Raw genomic sequence first — 13,175 nt, 5'->3', positions numbered from 1 at the left:
GTGTACTTTGTCGATAATCGAATCCATTCGACAGAGATGAGAAATTAATGAAAGATTCGGAAAAGTAAGGATGTTTAAAGCACCTGCAGTTCCACATAGACAACATTTAATATTAATTAAGAGAAATTAAGCAAACCACCACCTAATAGTAATGGAAGAACAAATCATTGCGAGAGATCAAATATATTCACTTTATTAATGAGGTAACAACTTTTAGTACATTCATAGAAGAAATTAAGACTTTTTTGTTTTCCAAAAAAAAATTAAGACTTTTAAGTGTTCCCACCAGACTATGGTTGTCCCACTCCCTAATAGCCTGAATTAAAAATCCTCTCTTCTATCACCTATGGTTATCCATATTCCTCTCATGGTTTTGCCACCACATGTCATCGTTGTCGTCACACCTACAAAACACCCACCACCACTGATGTATGTAGGTGAAGTTTGGTTTAATGTACAACTTCAAGCACCAATGCTACATTCACACTTCTTACGTTGTTGATCTCTATTCTATATCTCCATTTGTGAAAGACATTGGCCATCAATCAAACTCAGACTCCAATATGGATACTTGGAACATCACCATCTCTCTCTCATTTCCTTGTAGCACTTCTCTCTTTTGGGGTGACAAGATGAATCAACACAATTAATCAAGTTACCTACACAATTTGTTCAAAACAACTGATAAAGCCGCATTGGTTTTATTCAAAACCTCTCTAAATAATACTTGGTCTTTACTCAGAACCTCTCTATTTGGCTGATTGGGTGGTGTTGTCGGTTGAATGAGGGGGACAACTTTCAATACCACGGTTCCAATATCCACATGAAGAATATCATTACTATTATTTTTATTGTCACAAATTGTTCTTCGCATCAGCTTTATCTTCCTACTTAAGGAGGATAAACAAATCCACATTGTCGCAATCATTATTGATGGGAAAGACTTGACGTTCAAGTGGATTTATATGAATCCATAATGTCTCAATCATCATCTTGATGATCATCCATGGGAAAGACACTCTTGTTTATAATACCACAAAAGATTTTATAGAAGAAATTACACTCAATCTCACATGTAGTCAAAACCAATTCTCACACTTCTCTGTGTTACATTAGACTATATATAGCTATTTATTTGACAAACTTTATAGTTGTTCAACAAGTTGCCATCCCCATTGGGCTTTGAAAGTCATACAAAAGTTGGTTTCCTATTTTATACTTTATCCTTTACCAAACATTATACACTAAGGTCTTGGGGCAGGCTCATACACCCACTGGACTACCCAAATAATCAGCATTACATACAAGGAATTGTATAGGTATGCATCATAAAACATTGGTGATTAAATTGATACGAAGAGTGGAAAGCCAATACACAAATTAAGAACACATGATCAATAATGAAAGTATTGATACATGGTGGGAAAGTGAATTTAAAACAAGCTCGCATCATCTTAAACTGAAAAGGGCTATATTTCATGACCAAATAACAGCAGCAGTTGTATAAACACCATAAAACATTGGTGAGTTAAATTGATAACTAGTGTGGAAACCTGATACAAATTAAGAAAAACTGACATAGAAACAAGCTTATATCATCTTAAACCTGAAAGGTCTACACTACAAGACCAAACAACAGGAGTTGTATAAACATCATATAGCACTGGTGATTTAGATTGATGAGTGTGGAAAACGGATATACACATTAAGAATACAATATAGACATTGTAATGAGATCACAATCTCTCAGGTCTAAAATATTCCAGTAGAACCAGGAGTTGTATAAACATCATATAGCATTGGTGATTTAGATTGATAGTGTGGAAAGTGGATATACAAATTAAGAACACAAGATAGACATATTGTAATGAGATCACAAGCTCTCAAGTCTAAAATATTCCAGTACAACCAGGATAAGTACACAAACATTATCAGTAGCTTTTGAACTAAACTCCCAAGCTCAAACTTTATCATGCAAGAAAATCCACATGACTCCAAGACAGGCTTCTCCAAGTTCACCAAATCCTAAAGCTTTTCCAAGTTCACCAAATCCTTCACAGCCCTCTTGATGCTCCCCTTATTCTTCACCAAAATCCGTATATTCATCAATTGGTCAGTAAATCCCTGCAACAGCAAAAAAAGAAAAGAAAAAAGAAGCATCAATACTGTAAGTGTCAACAAATAATGCAAAAATGGGGTAACAATAATCAAAATATGTCTCTTAATAAGAATCATTCTGATGTAAAAAAAATTCTCTTATTGGTTGGATTCTCCAAACACTTCCCGAGACTGCATGTGCAAAATTTGTTAAAAGAAGTGTTTTAGGGAATTGTTCGATAAGGATATCAATTGAATGTGATATTGGTCCAAAGAGAGTGTATTTTCATTAAGAATTAGCAAATGTGAAAATAGTAACAAGAAAAAGTGTTCCACTGGCAATCAACTAAATGCAAAAATGGTAAAAAGAAAGAACTAAATGTGATGATAGTATCTCATTTCATACCATTTCCTCCAGATCTTTGAGAGCTACATCTCATCCAGAAGCAGCTAAGAGGTCATCCACAGTTTTCTGCAAATTATGGTCATTCTTTTGCAACAAAAGACAGTTCAAATTCCGGTTTGAGAAGCCCATAGATTCCAATGATTGCAAATGCATTTGTTCCATCACATCAACCTTGTCAACAAGGCCTCCTTTCCCCATTGTTTCTGCCTCAGCTTCTTTTACCAAAACACTCTCTATTGGCTCCATCTCTTCCTTCATATCTTCCAAATCAAAACCATCTTTTGGAGATAAACCAATCCAATCTGCCTTTTCTGTTGGCTTTTCCACAAGAGAGAACCCATCATCAAAATCAGCCTTCACATACAGAAAGTCATCAACTGCAAGATGAGCTTCTGGGGCCAAAGGCTCACTGCTAGCCATATCAATAAGATTAAGAGTAGATGTAGAAGCTTCCTCTTCCTCCTTATCCTTGCTGACTTCAGAGCCAGGATTTATAGCCTTGGCATCGAGAGGTTGTGAATAGTCATTAATCTCATTAACCAGGATAAGTGGGTTTGCAACCGACGAGTTATTCACTTCATTCAAAGTTTCTTCTTCGAGTGCCACTTCCATGTGGTCATCACTCTTCAATGACTCCTGCAACTGAGGGGATTGTTCCCCAGCAGGAACCACTTGAATAACAACCCAAAGCCTATGACCAAACTTCTGTCCAAATGGTGATGCCAAGCACCAATGAGAGACATACCACCCCGCCTTCTCAGGCACCATGAGGTCAATCGATACCTCCACATCTTCTCCACAAGCAAGCCCACCCTCAGGTAGCTGCATAAGACACAAAACAAACGAGCTTAAGCTCAGCTCAGAATGTTGAAATAGCGAACGAGATTCACCTCACAACTATTATCAACATTTAGAGCATGCACAGTGCTCTGATAATATAATATAATGGCCTTGTCTCATTGCCCTATTTCCCCCTCCCAACTGTCACTTTTTATAGCCTGCCCCCTTACTACCATAATACAGTAAGTTTGCCTTTTATGAGGCTATCAGCTATAGTGGTATTATGTTCATGTCACAAATATCCTGCCTCTGAACCCTATGATGAAGAACCCGTCCTAGTATTCTATAACAGTTATCCATGCCTTTCTAGCAAAACCTAAGAGCAGCTTAAGGTTTAATCAGCACAATACCTCAACATTCACCACATCCTCAGTAGAAAAATTATCACCTTCGATGTGCACCAACTGAATGCCTCTTGGCCATGCTATAGCTCCACTATTGGATACCCGCCAAATCTTAGTGATCTTGGTTTTAGGAGAAAGCTCAGTTCCATCAAAGATGGACACATCCTTCACTAACCTTGCATCAAGCTTCCTGTGCTCTTCGCCACTGAAGGCTGGGCAAGAAGAACTGCTACTCCCATGAACTCCAGATGGAAAGTTAAATTTCAAACCATTAGACCCACGTGAGAACACATTCTTAAACTGTGGTACCATGTATGGCCGCGGCTGCAATCAATGCACACACCAAGTCAATATCAGCTTCCTACAAAATGCAATAAGGTCAATAGTATGGATGGAGTGACAATATCACATTATTGGATGCAATAGAACATACGGACAGACTAACATCAAATTATAGAATATGATACAATCATATGGTCAGACAGATTAAAGATATACATTCTTACCGCTCCCCTTTTGCTAGGACCTCGGTAAGAATGGTGATATCGATCAGGATGGTGACTGTGGAAGTAAGGATGAGACACTGGATGATCGAGCTTCTGATAATCGGTTTTACTCCCATCTGCTTCAAAACAGTTGGAGCAGAGATCATAATCGAACATCCTGCATACAGAGTTGGGATGGTGATCAATAGTTCTCATCCTAAACATTTAACCAAGATTCCATTCAGTACTAAATGTGGGAAAATTCCAATCGGAATCTAACTTACCCCTGAAATTCAATCAGATGTTTAGGATTCACTTCTAAATTCCTAAAAGTTCAGTCAACTGATTCAAATCCACTCCTAAGATGCTATACAGTATTCAAATTCAAACCTTGCAAGATTCACAACTTACTTTGTTGATTTGTACCTAGGGCCTGCAATTGGAGACATGTCACACCGATCACACATCACTCCTGGATGGACTGTTGGTTCAGGGACATCTTTTTCTCTCGTTTCCTTATAATGTTTCTCCCTGGGGTTGTACGATGAGGCATACTGTTCATCACCATTGGACCTACTATTCTTTTCAGGTTTACAAACTTTTGAGCTATTATTCAAGCTGTTCATAACACCTTTAAACAATTCTTCGGCTTTATTCAGAAGCTCTATGGTTAACTTTGGATCAACAAATTGGGTAATGTGAGTTTGCAAAAGAGTCTTTATCGAATCAACAGTTGCTTGAGGAGGAAGGGCTTTCAAAAGAGTTTCAATATCCAAATTATAATTACCACTACCACTATTACTGGTATTCTTGTTCCTGTTATTGTCATTGTCATTGTTCTTCCCGATCATAGAGGGGCTAGCATCATGAGCTTTTCCTTTACAGCTTTGCTGCTCACTAGGAACTCGAACCTCTAGTCGGAGTGGATTTAATTGTTGAACAACACATGCATCAACAATGTCTTGATCATCACCGAGAGTTATCACATCATTTTCTTTGTCGACATAAGTGATATTGAGAGGGGTAAATGGGGAGAGGTTAAACAGATCCCTTATCTTCGATTTCAAAGTTTGTAGAGTGAGGGAGAATGGAAGTTCGTTTGACGCTTCTTCAGGAACAACCCATCTACGGAGGGTCTCCTCATACTTTATCTGTTAGGGTACAGACAATATACACATGAGCATCCTATAACTCAAACATGGAATTCTGGCCAGACAAGAGCACACATAGGTTGACATAATCCCATAAAATTCTAAATGTGATGCATCAGAACTCAATTCATATAAAGAAACACAGAAATGAGCATATGAATATGTATATGTGTGTGTGTGTGTGTGTGTGTGTGTGTGTGTGTGCACGCACGCGCTAAACAGACATCAATTTATAAAATAGGAATTCCCATGAAATTTCAAGATTTATTTCAAGTTCAGATCCTTTATGGCTTGCCCTAAAGCCTGCCACTACATAATTTGCATTGATGTGAAGAACCTATAAACTTCAAATAATATACACGCATTCCAATACCCATAATCCCTACAATAACCTTGGCTTGGTCACACAATCCCAATCAGGTCTTGAGATTTGCTTTATTCACACAATCAGAAATCCAACATCATTCCATTCTAAGAAAATCTAAATCCACATAATTCACATGAAAACTTCTTGATTTCTAAGAAACCCTACATTCACATTTTAAACAAGAACTTTGCAATAATTTCTCTATGTGGGGAAGAGCTCATTTGGCTCATATTTCTCACGTTGGAAGGAACTGTCCATTCTCGTGACTGTGATTTGTCACATAATAAGTCCTCTCCAAACTCATTGATTCCCAGAAACCCTAGTTCCACAAATTTTATATCAGGCACAAAACGGGATACTGCTCTTGAATCATTATTGAAGACCTGAATGCCAAAAGAATATGTGGAGCCCTAAAATATTCATCTTAACAGGTCAATTAGAAACACAGAAAACCCCTCCTTGATTCTTCAGGCTATTGTAAAGCCATTATATCAAAGCGGGAGCTCTTCACTGACACTTGGGGGGGGGGGGGGGGGGGGGGGGTCGCTCATTAAACAGAAACCCGAAATGGAGAAAGCCATCCATCTTCCAAAACGAAAGCGCAAAGAAAGGAGCACAGAACAGAGACAGCGAGAGGGTTTACCTTGACAACGATCGGCATGGCTGCACATATATGTACATATGTATGTATGTAAAGAGAGAAGAAGATCGAGAAAGAGATGGAGATGATGGATACCGGAACTCCTGAAATATACTGATACATACATACATACATACATACATACATACATATAGCCTATATACATACGTTGGTTTTAACACGTAAGCGCAAGGCTCCGAGAGAATGAGAATGAAGTGAGTATGTATTTATGCATGCATGCATGTATGTATCGTTTCTATTTGCGACCAGATCTTAATTAGACCCGGTGGTGAGGAAATCGTTGACACGGACGGTCCATGACACGTTTTGAATGGCGCCTGCGATCTGCACCGTTCAATCTCTATCCACAAAAAGCGCACGCCTAAAACCCAACCCAGGCCTGACAAGCCTCTACCACATCTAACCCACTTCTAACAATCGGATCTGTCACATTTAATCTGGGTCTGACGAGCCTCTGTCACATCTAATCCGGGTTTGACAATCGGATCTGTCACATCTAACTCGGGTCTGCCAAGCCTCTATCACACCTAACCCAACTCTAACAAGTTATTTTGTAACACCTAAACCTAACCCGGGTACATGAACCTAACCCATGTACCTAAACCTAACCCCACACCTAAATCTAACGCGGATACCCACTTTAAATTTCTCAAGATTACTCAAAAATATCAAAAACTTTTTCAAAAGTACAAGATTGCACGATTTTACATATAAAAATCACATGATATAATGTAATAAAAAACTATGAGATCAAGATCAAGGTTCTTGTTCAAAGGATGGCAAGATACACCCACAATTTTTGTAGCAATTTTCATTGGAGTCTCTTGAAGTCAATGCCAAACCATCACAATGCAAACACCAAACCTTCTCAATGTCACATATTGGCAACCGCCTCTTAGCATGATGAGCATCTCTCTGTAGTCTTGTTGGTGTGTGTTTTGGTCATGTTTAGGGAGCTGCCAATAAGTTCTTGTGAAATGTTGAGTGTGGCTCCTCTTTTCACACCAATTTTTTGCTTTCGATTTATTGAACCTCCCGATGCCATATTGGTTGTTGTCAATGCACCCATAAATAAGAGCAATTTCGTTCAAAAATCTACCATGTGTTGTCAGCAACGCTCAAGAGCCACACTATTCATTGCTCGAGAAGTTGAAGTGCTTCCATAGTTTGATGTGCTTCTAACTTTATTTCTTCCCTTTCGTCAACTTCTACATTCATCTTGACTTCTGCTTCTTGTGTCAACTCTAGTTCTCTATCCATTGTGGCATCATCCATTCTCATTTGGGTTGCATGATCTATAAATGGTAATGATCCACGTAACGATGGCATATGTCTCTCAATGATCATCCGAATGGCAAGCAAATGCTTACATTTACTTGCAAAGTCTTGGCAATCACAATATGAACATTGGAGTGAGACAGTGTACCATACAGTGGGAGTGGTCATGTTTGACAATATTAGAAACCAATATCGGGCCTCGTCCACAATATGCATTGAGTTGCTATCAGTCACATACCTTTCTAGTATCCTCTTAGCCTCTTTAAGTTTTGACCTTTGATCCTTACAATTTCCACAGGGTTAGAATATACCACTCTCACATATCTCTTGTTGTTGCATGTACCATTCCACCACGGTCCCGTGATGCAAGTGCCAAAGACATTGTCCCCGATTATGACATGCACAAGATCAGTAATAGAACGATTTATTCTTCCCCTTAAGGCAATGTACTTGAGAAATTGCCAATGTCTCTCCACAATATTGGTAGTGTCAATATGTCCATAATTGAATAGTCTACCAAACTTGGGCCATAGACTCCTCGAAACACAAGTTTGTCCACACCATCCACCTTAGATATATTGCCAAACTCCAGCTTTGTTTGAGTATTCTTGCCTTACCTCCTCACACATAGCATTGAAGGATGATTCTCTAATGCAATGCATGAGTTGGCACATCCTTTGATAGAGGGGGTTTCTTTCGGCAAGACTCACTTTGGGCAACAAGTTGTCAACCCATGATTTTTTAGCATGGAAGTGACACAATAAAAGACGACAACATGTTTGTGAGCATTCACCGTTTGCGACAATCCAAGATTCATGGCCTTGAGAAATGTTAAGGATTAGGTAATTAATTAAGGAATAATTATTACCTAATTATGTGATTAAGTTAAGTGATTACGTAGCGGAAGATTAAGTGATATGTGCGTGTATGTGTGCGTGAGAGGAAGAGAGAGAGAAGTACACTTATGAACACAAAAACAAGACGGGGGATGATAACGTATATTAAAAGGTAAATATCATCAACTTTCATCAAAATACAAAAATACCTTCAATGAGGTATATATAGGTTTCATGTGCAAGGGTGCACATGTGCTAGGAGAATATAGGTACAACGTGTAAGTCCTATATTAAATGAGCATGGAGTGGTGGATCTACAATGTATCCCACTCAAGTACAAAATCCTATTTAAGGCTTTATGGTCAACACGCTAACTAGATTCTATCTAGGTAACTACTAAGTTACATGTGTTGACTAACTAACTAAACTAAGTTGAGCTTGATCTCTCAACAAGAAATTACATTAGATATGGCATTATATGATGTCCAAGATTTATCAATGACTATCGCATCCTAGCAAATATGACTTTCACGCAGATTTCTAATGCCACTTGCTCATGATTTGAGCCCTTATCAAAACTTTGTATCATATACCATAGTGGGATCTCTATTCCCATGGCATTTGGTGTAACAGCTGCATATAATGGGAGCTCGAATTGATTAGTTTTAAATGTGGAGTCGATTGCGCAAGAGTTGTTTTACGACAATCACTCACACATTTCCAACATCCATTTATCTTTAAGTATCAAGATAAATGGTTGTCGAGCTGGAGATCCATTTGACCATGCAAGTATGGTTGGACATGTGCCACTTTGCCTAAATCTCAGAGTGCATAGGTATCTTGCATCATCAAAGACCAATCAACTTTTGACAATGCACTTCCTATTTTTAACGTATTGGCCATGTTATGTACCTCCTTTGGTATCATAAAGAATCTAAAAGTGACAAGTTCTAATGGAGTAGCCTTGGACTTGTGGATGCTTCTTTTTACATGCTCAACTGGGCAACATGCTTGGCACAACCAACATCAAAAAGGTCATCTTTACAACATTCTATTACATTAGGATGGACCAGCAAGTGGTACACGTCAAATCTCGTTCCTAGGACATGACCCGAATGACATCCCATGTTTATCCCCTTCATTCACTCTTACATTCAAATGAAAACTACATCCAGAATGCTTTGAACCCTTGCGCAAGCGAGAGCATCCAACCACTCGTCGAGGCACACCTATGCGATGACAATCATATCTAGTCGCACACTTGCCTTTTGGGACTCCTCTATGCAAGCATGTATGATACTTGATTTGTATCTCCACTAGAGTATCATCTAACTTACTAGCTTCTACCTTCATCACTTATGTGGGTATTGTAGTCTTATCATATTTACTTACACTTGTGCCTAACATGTAAATAGAATCCACCTTTTGTATGATCTGACATCCACATTGGTCAATTAGTGCTTTTACATATGCACTAGCTATTTCATGATCGCAAAGATCCATGGCCCAATGTTTCTTCAACTCTTTAATAGTTTGTGAGAGTGGGTAATGGGATGTCCCCTCATGTGCGTGCAATATGATGGACCGCCATTGCTCTATATATGATACCCTTAGACATGTCAATGACTTTAAGTAGAGTTCATGCTCATTTTTTAGCATGAGTTGAGCCTTCATGCACCTCTATACTAGTTGAGCCTTCATGCACCTCTATACTAGTGAGTGGTGCACCCTTTGTGGCCTCTTTTAAAGATTATATCGTAACGGTCCTTTATGTGTCCTAATAAATCATTCACCATTAAGTCATACGTACCTTCATTAAACACAAAATACCTTGGCGAACAAAACATGACGGGATCCAAGCGTTGTTAATGTCGACATCGACAAACCCTTGGCCATCAATTGGTTGAATCAAAGTTTCTAATCTGACAACGAATCCTCCAATTCGATTTCTGTCTCAAATATAAATTGTGTTTCATCCGCTAACCCACATGAATCATCCATGATCACAGGTTTGAAATGAGAGCAAAGTGTTAACAAGAACAATGTGTAAACGAGAGCAACATGATAATGAGAGTAATGTGATCATGTGGAGTAATATGATAATGAAAGCGATAATATGATAATCAGAGCAATTATAATCGTTTGATTCAATTCATGTGATTATGGTAGCTCTGGTAGAGTTAATTACTTCTGTATCGACAACATATAATCGTCTGATGGAGGTGGCTATTTTCTAAACGTTGAAACAGAATCATTGCACGTAGTTGGATCGAATCTGGCCCTGGGGTTAGGTGAATGGATCCATTAAATTGATCCCGGGTTAGGTGCATACAATATACTTTTTTCCTGGGTTAGGTAGAAAAACATTACTTTCCCGGGTTAGGTGCAAACAAATGTTTTTTTCCAAAGTTCGGTGCAAACATTACTTTCCCCAGTTAGGTGACAATGTATAAAAGTTCTACAAGATATATCTAACATCAATTTTCAATTTCTTGTTGCACTATTATTGACATATATCTGTTTGCCCAATAATGGCGTAATATTGAAAGAAGCAACATGTTTGATTGATTTTTTATGGCATAATATGCATGAAAAAAAACTACAATGCATATACAAGAATTTATCAAAAAGTGTTGCTTTGTATTGTGTAAACTACAATATATTGTGGACAAAATTACATGCCAGAAATTTACAATACCTACAAGGCATTTAGAAGCCCAAAATGGCAAAACAAGTTTGTTGACACAACCCATATGGCTCTGACAAAAGGTCCAATATTTGACATATCCAGGAATTTCTTGTGGCTATTATAAGTAACCCAATTACAATAACGAGAGGTAAACACACACAACATGTACAAGCCATATAGAGGATGACAAAAAACAAGATGAGGTTACAAGTTCAGAGACCCAAAACATGTCGTGGCCACTTAGCGATCGTAACGCATAGGAGCTAGCCATCATCATCATCATATCAGTGCTCAGACCCTTGCCAAGTAGGATGTATAAGAACCAACAATCAAGGATGACTATACAAAACTGAAATTATAAGATATTGTTGAAATATCAAGCTCAACTTAGTTTAGCCATTTAGTTAACCACGTAACTTAGTAGTTACCTAGATAGTAAACCCTTAAATAGGATCTTGTACTTGTACGTAAGTGGGGATACATTCTAGATCCTCCACTACCAAGTATATTTAATATAAGACTTACATCCTTGTACCTATATTCTACTCACACATGTGCACCGTTGCACATGAGTAGTATATATACCTCATTGTGGGTATTTTTGTAACTTGATAATTATTAATATAGAGGAAAGGTCTTTAGCTACACTTTTGTTAATCATCCCCCATTTATATTATTGTTCATAAGTGTATCTTCTTCTCTCTCTTCCTCTCACACACATATCACATAATCTTCCGATGCGTTATCAACTACTCACAAAAGTAGACACTAATTAACCCTAGTTAACTACCTAATTATTAACATGGTATTAGAGTGTGTGGTTTAGTACATCCACTAAGCCCACCCGACTCTGTGATTGTGTGTTCGAGACGCCGACGAAAAATCCGGCTATCTCCTACCGTAGTGCCGCTACGTAGCCCGTGTATGTGACCGACGGAAGAAAAGCCAAGAAAGAAGATACTACATCAACATGAACACACAAATGGGTATCTTGCTCCCTAGTGAAAAGCTAGACCGGAGCAATTATTCATCTTGGGAGTACAAGATGAACCAATACCTAGTCGGCCAAGGGTATTGGAGCTACATCACCGATGCACTTGAAAACAAACCCGACATCACAAACGCCAACTACCCAACGTGGGAGCAAGGAGCGGGTCGGGTAATGTATTGTTTGGCAACATGTGTCCACGACCGCATGCTTAGCCACATTCGAGACGCCAAGACACCTAAAGAAACGTGGGCGAACTTGAAGAAAATTTTCGCCGCCAACACGACCGCTCGCAAGCTTCAACTTCGGCAAGAGTTGAACAACATACAACAAAAAGATATGCTCGTGCCGGACTACATTTCCAAGATCAAGAACATTTGCGACTCGCTTGGCTCCATCAATGTAAACGTCGACGAAGACGAGATGATTCAAGTATGGTTGGGTGGCCTCGCACATCGGTTCGACCCGATAAGGACAAGTATCTTAACGAGAGAAAACCCTCCTTCCTTCTTCGACCTCCAATCAATATTATTGATCGAAGAGAACTACATCCGAACTAAGACCAAGATGTCGGAAGGACAAATGTTCTTCTTGAATTCGGATGGTGGTCGAGGACGAGGTCGAGGCGGTAGAAGAGGTTGATTCGACCTATCTCAAGAAGGAAACTCAAACCTTCGACAACAAGATGGAAGCCACCGAGGAACCTTTAGAAAAAGGGGCTTCCGGCCTTTAAGTCGAAACGAGTCAACTGAGTGTGTGAAGCATGTCAACTCGGCAAACAACATTGTAAACGTAAGTGTTTGTGGAAGCGTAAAACAGAGAACAACACAGAGAGAGAGAGAGAGAGCGAGAGAGACAGAGAGAGCAGAACACAATTTCAAAATTATGTCGAGACTCTGTATACACATTGTGCTAAGTAGCACTATTTATACAAGTCCTCTTGTGACTGACAGAAGTACCATGTACTTCAATGCTCACACGAGCATCTAACACTTACTACGAGACTATAGCTACCTAGTAGTCTATCCTATAC

General features: G+C 38.8%; 1 protein-coding gene across 1 annotated transcript; it reads right to left on the bottom strand.

Annotated features, from left to right (window-relative positions):
- Positions 1–1,792: 1,792 nt before the first annotated feature.
- On the bottom strand, positions 1,793–6,430 carry LOC147863006 (protein NBR1 homolog). The gene is made up of 6 exons (XM_087321186.1): positions 6,334–6,430; positions 4,584–5,323; positions 4,194–4,350; positions 3,694–4,011; positions 2,504–3,325; positions 1,793–2,124 (listed from the first exon to the last, which is right to left on the bottom strand). The coding sequence occupies exons 1-5, from the start codon at positions 6,349–6,351 to the stop codon at positions 2,534–2,536; spliced, it is 2,025 nt and encodes a 674-aa protein (XP_087177312.1). The 5' UTR covers positions 6,352–6,430; the 3' UTR covers positions 1,793–2,124; positions 2,504–2,533.
- Positions 6,431–13,175: the final 6,745 nt, after the last annotated feature.

This window comes from Azolla caroliniana, unplaced genomic scaffold (assembly GCF_043228905.1).
Source record: "Azolla caroliniana isolate FFs.n. ecotype wild unplaced genomic scaffold, voAzoCaro1.0.p SCAF_6, whole genome shotgun sequence".
Lineage (NCBI taxonomy): Eukaryota > Viridiplantae > Streptophyta > Polypodiopsida > Salviniales > Salviniaceae > Azolla > Azolla caroliniana.
This window is presented reverse-complemented; position numbering and strand designations above follow the sequence as displayed.

Bases quoted from the DNA above. Each gene is read 5' to 3' on its own strand.
- LOC147863006 (XM_087321186.1), bottom strand. The intron at 4,012-4,193 runs GTAAGAATGTAT...CATTGATTGCAG, and splicing joins GTCCTAGCAAAAGGGGAGCG to CCGCGGCCATACATGGTACC. The intron at 3,326-3,693 runs GTATTGTGCTGA...TGTCTTATGCAG, and splicing joins AGGATGTGGTGAATGTTGAG to CTACCTGAGGGTGGGCTTGC.